At 45.0% G+C, this 9,990-nt stretch overlaps 1 protein-coding gene across 2 annotated transcripts in view; it reads left to right on the top strand.

Moving 5' to 3' along the window:
• Nucleotides 1-409: 409 nt before the first annotated feature.
• The window catches only part of cdk6 (cyclin dependent kinase 6), a 48,895-nt gene continuing 39,314 nt past the window's right edge, over nucleotides 410-9,990 (top strand). The window contains exons 1-3 of one of the 2 annotated variants that reach the window (XM_066715474.1): nucleotides 410-1,019; nucleotides 1,881-2,240; nucleotides 9,699-9,834. In XM_066715474.1, coding sequence (XP_066571571.1) covers nucleotides 2,017-2,240; nucleotides 9,699-9,834 — 360 coding nt within the window. In that variant the 5' untranslated portion in view covers nucleotides 410-1,019; nucleotides 1,881-2,016. Of the gene's footprint in view, nucleotides 1,020-1,278; nucleotides 1,760-1,880; nucleotides 2,241-9,698; nucleotides 9,835-9,990 lie in introns of those variants that run through there. The other variant, XM_066715475.1, reaches the window with a different exon arrangement.

Below are 9,990 nucleotides of genomic sequence, written 5' to 3'. Positions count from 1 at the left end.
ATCTCTGAACGGTTTTATTTATCTTTTCCCGTTTAAATGGAACAATATACGTGCATGTTTCTGTATTCATTTAAAGCACAAGTATCCAGGTAACCGAGTCATTTCAACAAAACATTTGGTTATAAATAGCCTTAAAAAATCGTGGAGGAGGGGAGCAGAAAGTCATCCCAGCACTTAAATGCCTGGTTACATTATACGGCTATTACAATGAGAACGTTGGTTAAAAAAAACAAAATACGAATTAATCAATTACATAAATCAATCAGTTAATTAACAATATTAATAATTAGAAGTTCTGCAGCCATTTGATAGCTGCTTTGTATTAAATACCTCCTGACACCGACCCTTTGCACAGGTCTGGGGTTATGGGTCGGCTCTGGGCTCTGGGCTCTGGGCTCTGGGGGGGGCAGGGAGGCTGTCGGACCCCTTTCCAAAACCACGCTTTTTGAATGTCTTGGAGCTGTGGCCACTGAGCTCAACACACTGTCCATCCCCCTGTTGTGATCCTCCTTTCTGACACCGAGACAAAAAAAGGAGAAGAAGCAGCAGCAGCAGCAGAAGAAGAGAGCAAGAAAGGGGGGAAAAAAAGCCCGAGCATGCTAGAGGAGCCGGGAGGGCGAGAGAAAGCAGAAGGAGGCGCTTTTCCTTTGTAGTCTGGCAGGAATGCGGAAGTGTCCCTGTTTTGTGTCAAACGCTCTGAAGGGGGTCAAGCACATTCAGCCAGCGTGGGAAAGGGACGCAGCCGGGACACGCAGCGCATCCACACCGACACCGCACGGAGGCTCGGCGCGGACGCTGCTGCTGTGTGGGGGCGCAGATTCGGCCCGTTTCAGCCGCGGCCGGTGCCGGAGGATGGGGCTCTCAGCGCGCAGGCGGCCGCTACCTGTGTGGCCTCGGGTCGGGACAGCCGGCCATCTGTGAAGTATTTGCAAACTGCCATTCACTCCAGTGCGGCTCGGAGAGGACGTGCGGGGCGCCCAGCCGCACGGGGATTGTGTGTCCTAAATTATATCGATCAGGTAATTTGTCATTGCATAGCATCACAAAATGCGATGCAGATACATTTGTATGTGCATGCTGATGTATTTCTGTATATGTGCATACACATTTGTTAGTTTAGTGCATCTTTCGCAATGCAGTTTTCCGACTAGATTTTTGCTAAGCTGGAAACCATGCACTAGAGATATGTGCTATAATTTAAACGAGCTCAATTATGATCTGCTCTTCTTAAAAAAATATATATATATATATATATATATATATATATATAGATAAATATAAATATAGATAATTGTTGCATTGTAACCAATTGCATGCGTGCCGCTCAAAGGGCTGTGCTCGGTTTTTGCCTCCAGTTTGTGCATGTGATCGGTTTTTGTATTGATCAGTTGATCAGAGAAGCTGAACCCCCCCTCCTGAGCCGACACCACGTGCTGGAGTGCGGGGTTTAAAGCAGCTCGCGCATCACCCTGCCCCGCACGGGCCCGACCTGATAAAAACTACATGTACTGTCCTTTATTGTGTTTTGTTTTTATTTCGGTCTCGAAATTGTCATTTCACATTGATCTCGCAAAGCAAAGGAAATACTGGAATAAATAAATAAATATAACATATATATATAACGCAGTTGCACAGAGCGCAGCTGCGGAACAAGTTTGCACAACAAACTGCCTGGACAATACGAGCTCAGTGGTGATCATGCGTGCGGCTTTCTAAAGAGGGGTGGGATGTGAGGAAGAGGAGCTGGTGTGCGCGACAGGTAGGCTCATGATTGAATGCATGCAGAGACGAGCTTCTTGTCTGTAAGGGCTGAAGGCAGTCTGTGATCGCACTGTCGGATACATTGTGACTGATGGTGTCGGGGTTGTCGTTTTGAACAGACCTGGAGGATGCTGAGGCTGCGCTTGGGATGAGGTCTTCTTGGTAACCGTCGCCCGTTCCGTTCTTCGTCCACTATCCAGTTGGCAGAAAGGCTTTAAATCCTAAGAACAATACAACTGTAAAAAAAAAAAAAACATGGAGAAGGAAGGCTTGATTCAGCAGTACGAACCCGTGGCCGAGATCGGGGAGGGCGCCTATGGGAAGGTGTATAAAGCCCGCGACCTGAAGAACGGGGGTCGCTTCGTGGCCCTGAAGAGGGTCCGGGTGCAGACCGAGGAGGAGGGCATGCCGCTGTCCACCATCCGGGAGGTGGCGGTACTGAGGCAGCTGGAGTCCTTCGAGCACCCCAACGTGGTGAGGTAAGGAGCAGGGTGGTCGGTGGAGGTCAGTGAAGGTGGCCGGTGTACACATCTGCAGGGTTATGGCCGGTCTTCAAACAAGTGGAATCTCCGCGTCCAATTTCTAGATGTTCTGGTTTAAAGGTATCCCATGTGTGTGCATCTATGGATGTAGGAATATAGACTCTGTGCCCACTGTAGCATTTTTCAAATGATTGCTGCCCTTCCTCAGGTTGCGGCTCCAAATGAAGATGGGCAGACCTAGTCCCAGTGACAGAAGAGTAAATGTAGCCTTTGCTTTAATATAATCGGATGAATCGGATGGAGAAATAGGTGGGTGGTTGTTCTTTTAAACCCCAAGGTCAGTGTATTTTCAGCTGGTCCAGTGGCCGTGGTGTCCGTGTTTCTGTGCCATTGGCGTCCACAGACTCCTCCGATGCAGAAACCTAATTGTAAATTAAAAACACACCCATGCCTGCAAGAGAATTTAAATTTGAATGCGAGTCCTCATTGGCATCAACCACAGCTCCCTGGATGTTGTCCCCTGGGTGTCCTGGGTGCTGTGTGTCTGCGCATGTTCACACAGCACCCCATGCAATGTGAGTCTTCTGCTCTAGGGTCCCCTGCTTTGGTGCAGATGGTGCTCATGTCCAGCTCTCACACGCATGGTCTCTCCTGTCTGTCCTGGGACAATGACCAATGCCATTTGTGCGTCCCAAACTCCACGTCCTGGGACTCTCAGGCTTCACTGCTGGTGGGAGAGGCCCTCTTCCAGCTTTCAGTGGTTCTTGGGTGGCATTAGCCCAGAGAGAACCTTGTGCCAACGTTCCCCCAACCACAACACAAATTAGCTATTTTCTCTTCCTTTATTTTTTTTTATTATTTTTTCTTGTTTTTCTTTATTTTTTTCTTTCTGCTACTCCTCCCCAAATGCCATGTGTGTACGTCCTACTCTTGCGTTTTGTAATCCTTTAACCCTTTATCAGTGAGTGTGAGTGACGTGTTTCTGCACCAGGCCAGTTCTATGCGGTTTATCAGGGAACTGATTTAGGTACCCACTCTTATATGAAAAAAATATATATAATGAATCTGTGGTAGACGTGTGATGTGTGTGTGTGTGTGTGTGTGTGTGTTTCATATGTCAAACGTTTTGCTTATTTAAAATAAAGGGGATCTATTTTACAATTGTTCCAATATCACATTTGTACAAAATACATTTTAGTCCGTAATTTATTTATTTTATAGTTTTTAATATATTACAATTCATGCTGTGGTTAATTTCTACAATATGTTTTTAACATTTAGAATAAATACATGGCTTTGTGATCTGCGCTGTTCCGTTGTAATGTTGTATGGATTGAAAGTGTGGCAGTAAAGTCGTCAGTGCTTTGCCAGTTTTCCAAATGCTTATTTTTAATTGGTTATAGCTATGCTCTTATGATGAATAATATCCTTTTTAATGATGTGATTTAATATTAGATGAATCGTCATATAACCATTGTAGGCACATTTGATTACTTGTTCACATGCATTGATATAACTGCTAGATTTTCTCATTAATGCGTGCCTGGAAAAGCATCTTAAACTGTCTTCAGTCTGTCCCATGTCACTGCACTTTTGTCTCTGTGATATTTTATACATACCATTATATGGAAAGTAGTTTGGGTAAATGCCTTTTGTAGCTCAGGAAGTGATATACAAAATGAAAATGTCTGCCCTCCTACTTTCCCACAGTGTGATGAGAAACCCCTGTCAACTCATTTCTCTTATCAAGGCTGCACACAAGAAACCAAATGGCACCAAAGTAATAATTTAGTTTGCACAGTGCTAGTTTGGGGGAATTTCCCTTGAGAAGTCAATTGATATTGGGAAAGTTTAGTTTTTTTTTTTTTTTTTTTTGGGCCTACAGTATTTATAGCTGGTTCTCTGAAGTGTCCGTGTGTCTTTGTCTTCTCCGCGACACTTTTGTGATGCAAAAAGCGCCCTGTAATGTAAGGAAAGGGCTTCTTTTTGTGTTGCTGGTAATTTTAGTCTCATTTGGGGGGCTGTTTGCATACAGCTGCAGAACAGAGAAAGTCACCTTTTGAAAGAGGATTTGGCTGTTTAAATTTCATTAGAGAAACCACCTCAATCATTGCTTCATTCAAAGGGTTTTCTCTGCATTTGGCAGAAGTGGGAGATGGGGACTTTGTCTGTTCCCCTGATGTCTTCATTTCAGCCACAGTCACACTCATTTCGCCTGTTCCTGTTAACGAGCACAGAGTCTGATTAGGGAAGCCAGACATTATTTTAAAATGCAGTAAAATACATGTTTTTTTTTAATTTATCTCCACATCCTGCCCAACAACTTCCAAGTGAAAAAGATATTCTAGAAATTTGTAGACAGTTCATTAAAATATAAAACTGAAAGAGCTTGGATATGTGTCCACCCCCCTTGTAATCGCAATCCTAAATTAGCTCAGGTGTGGCCAATCGCCTTCAAAAATCACACACCAAGTTCAGTGGCTCCACCTATGTGAAATTGTAGAGATTCACATGATTTCAGGATAAATTCAGCAGTTCTTGTAGCTCCTCTGCTGGGTTGTGAAAAGCAAAGACTCAACCATGAGCATCAAGCAGCTTTCAAAACCAACTCCAGGTTGAAAGACACGGATCAGGGGATGAGTATAAAAAAGATTGTAAGCTCTTGAATATCCCCTGGAGCACAGCCAAAATGATGATTATTGTGGAGTGGAAGGTGTTTGGCACCACCAAGACCCTGCCAAGATCAGGCCGTCCCTCCAAACTGGATGACCGAGCAAGAAGGAGGCTAATCAGAGAGGTGACTGAGAGGCCAATGGCAACTGTACAAGAGCTACAGGCCTCCATGGCCAAGACTGGTCAAAGTGTGACAACAATATCCCTGCGCTGCACAGATGTTGCCTGTATGGTAGGGTGGAAGAAGGAAGCCATTACTCAAGAAAGCCCCCCTGAAACACTCTGTGGCCATGTGGGTAACTGTTTTATGGTCTGACGAAACCAAATTGTAAACCCAATGTAATGTTTCAGTGTGAAGCCTGGTGGGGCAGCATCATGTTATGTCATCGGCAGGGACTGGGACACTAGTCCGGACAGAAGAGGAAATGAATGGATTAGAGGGCAGGAACGTCATTGGCCTTTCATATGGTCTTCTGGCAATGAGTCTCATTTTAACATTTTTCACTCTTTCAGTGACATTGTTTTTGACACGTATTTCTCCATGCTTCTGTGGGTTGTCCGCAGTTTCTGTAACATTTTTGCATTTAGTGACCAGGTTTCAGATCCGTAAGAAAGCACTGAAAGTCTGCACTGGTCAAGTACTTCTCTCTTCAGGCAACTGTGGAGATCCTTGCAATGCTTTGCTGTTTTATTCCAGTATCTTTTGATCTACTTATATTCTTTGCTTTCACAAAGCAGTTAAACATGACTTTGCTTTTAGTTCGGTTCATTTTTAGGCCAGTTTTCTTGCATCCAAGAGTTCTTGAAATTGACGGTGTCTTTGCAAATATGACAATGTCTTCAGAAAATCGTAAGGTGTTAAAATAAGCTCCGTTTATCTTGATTACTTTTACTTTTTCTTCCCAGTCCAAAGTCTAGAACATTATCTATAATATATATGAAGCTTTAAATGGTCGTTTTCTCTCCAGTTTTAAGAACTGCAGTCTGTCACTGTAAAGCTGTTGCTAAAAATATACCAGTGGTTTCTGAAGGCTTTGGAAAGACTTACAGATCTGTCCTTCAGGATGTCCGGCCTTGAATTATTACCACCTACAGTAATGCAGGCTGAAAGAGGCTGTTTGTGCGATTTGCTCTAGCCATGATAAGTGACTTACAGTCTCATTCTAATAAACGAATGACTGGGAACGCAGTCTTGAACGTCGTCTGTCTGTTTGTGTCCGGCTGTGCGGTGAGACTTGTTGTGACCGTGTGGTGTGGTGTCATTCTACATGCGTGTCATCTTCTCACACCCTCAAATAATCCCGCTGTTCTGGCCTGGCACACTCAGTCACAGCAAGACTTTACGTTTTATTCTATTTTCTCCATGGACAGTTTATTCCTGTTCATTTATTTATTAGATTACTTCATGATAGTTAGGCAGGGCAGGGTGGTTGAGCCAGTTGGCCCAGTTGCATAAGAAAAAAACCTTGAAGTATTGAATAACCTAAATATCAAAGAGCATCTTCACCCTTAAGTCACTGGATTGCCTCCAAGATATTGAGGTAATTTTGTAGAACCCATAAGGGCCAAAGCAGAGGGAAATGGAGCTGGAGTTGTTTTAAAGGGGACCGACCGGTGACCCATTGAACTGGACAGCGGTCTCCGAAATGATGACTGGCTGGGTCCGCCATCTGCTCTGATAATAGCCTGGCATCTGGGGGCTTTGGATGCAATACCCCATTTGAATCCTGACCCTGGGGATGCTGGCAGTTGGCTTACAGTCTGTGTCTGCGGCCGACGGGACACTGACACACTTGTCCGTGCGCTTCAGTCCATCTGCGCAGCCAGTGAAGAGCATCTCCGTTCCCGCTCTCCAGAAATCCTCTTGGCACCAGAGCAGCGAGAGAGAGGGAGAGAGAGAGAAACAGGTGTTTTAAATCAGAGGGGCTTGTATCTTCTCCCAGTGCGTGTGGTCTGTGAGTTACTGCCGTTACACAGAAAAGGCTCAAGCAAAGGCTTTCGAACATCGATTGTTGCCCACTTGCTGTCGTTTCATGTTTGTCGCAATGTCCACAGTCTGTACACCAGGCCTTTGAGTGCCTTGTGTGACCTGCCTGTCCCGCCTCCCGTGTCTCTGTCCGACTGCTGTGCCGCCCTGCCCTTCTGTGTCAGTATAGACGCACATTAACTATCTCAATGAGCTTCCCATGGCGTATGGATCACGGATCGCTCCAGTCAGCCTTGCACACCGAGTTGAACACACAGATAATCTATCGGGAGAACGAGCTCCTCGGACTTCAAAGGGCCAACACCCAAGGGTGGAGTGTTCCCTTCAGATAGCGGTTGACATCACCAAGGACTATCAGCATGAACAGGTATCCAGCCTTGTCTTTGGACAGATTGTAGAGCAGCCTTGGGTCCTGTCTCCTAATGGCCTTATTGAGCTAATCACACCAGGCCTTGTTTTCAGCTAGTGATGCTTGAAGTGCTTGAAGTGCAGAAGACCTTCTGCCTCCGCTGGTGTCCTAAACTGCCAGCTTTTGAAGGACAGGCATATATCACCTGCACTGCAAACTGGATTTATCCGTTGCTGTTGCATATCCCATGCATTTGGTCCCGCCACGTCTGTGTCCAGTGGAGCAGTGCTGTGGAGATGTAGACCAGCAACTGTTTTGAAACCCACTGCAGTAAACTGTACTTTGTAGGAATACCTTTATACACTACAGCCTCTGACACATTGGAGCAGAAAAAAACAACCCAATTGAATATTTTAGGACTTTGGCGTAGAGTCGGAGATCTATTTCGTATCATATACAAGCTATGATATGTGGAGAGTCTTCTTTAAAGTGCAGACAATCCTAGGATGTTTCCAATGAAGGATTATTAAATCCATATGTGGACCGTCTGCTATTCCAGAATAACTGGGGAGTCAAGGGTCTTATTTTGCGCCTACACTCGGTGCCACACATCTGTTATTCTGTTGCTTGGTTTCAATGCTTTCTGTAGACCTTGACACATTAGAGCCAGTCAGTGGGGCTTATTTTCTTAAGAATGACACGTGTAACAAGTGAGCCGTTTGTTTTTTAAGCATGAAATAAAAAGGACCTTGAGCAAAATATTCCTCTCGGTAAACGTGTGAAATGACGCTGTAGAGAATTTTTAAAAACAATGGGACTTGTGCCTTTCATTGCCGCCTCTATCGACCCCAAATGCAGACGGCTGACATGTCTGCAGATAGCTGCTGAATAACTCCGCTGTCTCAGAGTGTGCGAGATCAGGGGAAGCTCCTTGTGACAAGTTGTTTTCGCTTGCCTTCTTTAGCAAACATCCCCGTGTCTCCGGGATGCTGCCCCGCCACGGTGCGCCGGGGGGCTGGCCCTGGTTACCATGGAGTCGTCCCAGGAATGTTTTTTGTTTTGTTTTCTCGCTGCTCTTTGATATCCTGCCGAGAGCATGTTTGTCATTCAACCATTGTGATTAAGCTTTTTTTATTAGCTTCTACCCGGCGCTTTTTCAGAATTTCACGGATGGCCAACTCCTGGTGTCAAGTGAAATTGCCTATTTCTTTCGCCTCTATTTACCGTAGCAGCCCTGCACAGCCCTAGTCCATAGATCCTTGGCTTGCTTCGGAAATGGGTTAGTACTTGAAGTCCTGGATAGGAGGAGGTATTATACTTTGGAGATCTTCCAGCAACCACGAGAAGAAAGCATAGCGTGACGGCACAGTGTGGACGAGGTCTGTTGGAGCCTCCATAGCCTCCTTCCGCCATTAGGCCCCAGTAATATGATCATACATGTTTTCTTGGATGAAACAGCGATTAATTAAATTTAAGGTGTATTTTGAAAGTCCACCTTTCGTCGTCTTATTTGAGTTCATTGTGGTCCTTTCCTTGCTGTTTTCTAAGATTAGTGACTCCCCACACGGCCTGCCGGGCAGCTGATTAAGCGGGTGTTCGGTCAAGTTAACCTGAACTGTTCTCACACCAGGCAGAGGTGTTAGTCGTCCTTGGGAGGAGGACTGATTGATTATATTCAATAATGCAAACCCCAAATACCACACAAATACCATTCCAAAACTGCCCTTTTCACAGGCAATGTTCAGAGGTGTTGTTACTTATGTAAGGCTTGTGTAAACCTCATATATTTTAAATTAGTGTTATATTAATCTAAACCATCAGCAAAACCATAAGCCAATATTGATCCACTGCTGTATGAAGGCCTCAGCAAGATGTTTCCAAATATGTATGTGTGTGTGTGTGTGTGTGTGTGTCAGAAAATAGAAAAGCGCCAGATCTCATGGCTTCAGCAGAACGTTACAGAGCTGGTAAACATTTTTGAATCAACGTCTGTCATTAATGAAATAAATTAGCATCTGTTCACGCGATTAACCCTCTTTAGATTTGTTCGTTCATTCATGGTGGTCAGTCCACCGTTGTGATTACTGGTTGGTCATTTTGATTATTGTATTAGCTTCTACCAGGCAGTTTTTCAATCAATAACTAGGACAAAAAAAAAAAATGCTTGAATAGAGTGACATTGTGGAGCATCTGGTATCCGCTGACCTGTGATTGAGATCTGTGTGTGAGTGAGACGGTGGGCAATGGGCTTCTCAGGGGGGGATGGGAAATCGCAGAGATACAAGATTAAACTAGTGCAGCTATGTTTTTTGTCACCTCTTTCACAGTGGGAACAGCTCCGGGGAGGGGGTGGCCGATTGACAGTTGCTCGGTTGGTTTCATAGCTTTCAGCACCATGTTCCCTCCCTCCCTCTGGCTGACTGTGTCCCCCCCGCTCTCTCCCCAGGCTCTTCGACGTCTGCACCGTGTCCAGGACCGACCGGGAGACACGACTGACGCTGGTGTTCGAGCACGTGGATCAGGATTTGACCACGTACTTGGAGAAAATCCCCAAGCCAGGCGTACCTGCAGAAACCATTAAGGTACCTTGGATTGCTGCACTTTCTCACCTTAATACTAAAATATTTACCGTACCAAGGTGAGGAAAGGAAGAAAAATGAGTTCATGTTAATTCATTTAAAAAGAAAAGCACAAATTATGTGATCAGGCTTTTGAAAATAACGACCAAACCCCCCATT

The sequence above is a fragment of the Amia ocellicauda genome, chromosome 10 (assembly GCF_036373705.1).
Source record: "Amia ocellicauda isolate fAmiCal2 chromosome 10, fAmiCal2.hap1, whole genome shotgun sequence".
Lineage (NCBI taxonomy): Eukaryota > Metazoa > Chordata > Actinopteri > Amiiformes > Amiidae > Amia > Amia ocellicauda.
The sequence above is the reverse complement of the archived record's forward strand: the minus strand, read 5'-3'. Positions and strand labels throughout refer to the sequence as shown.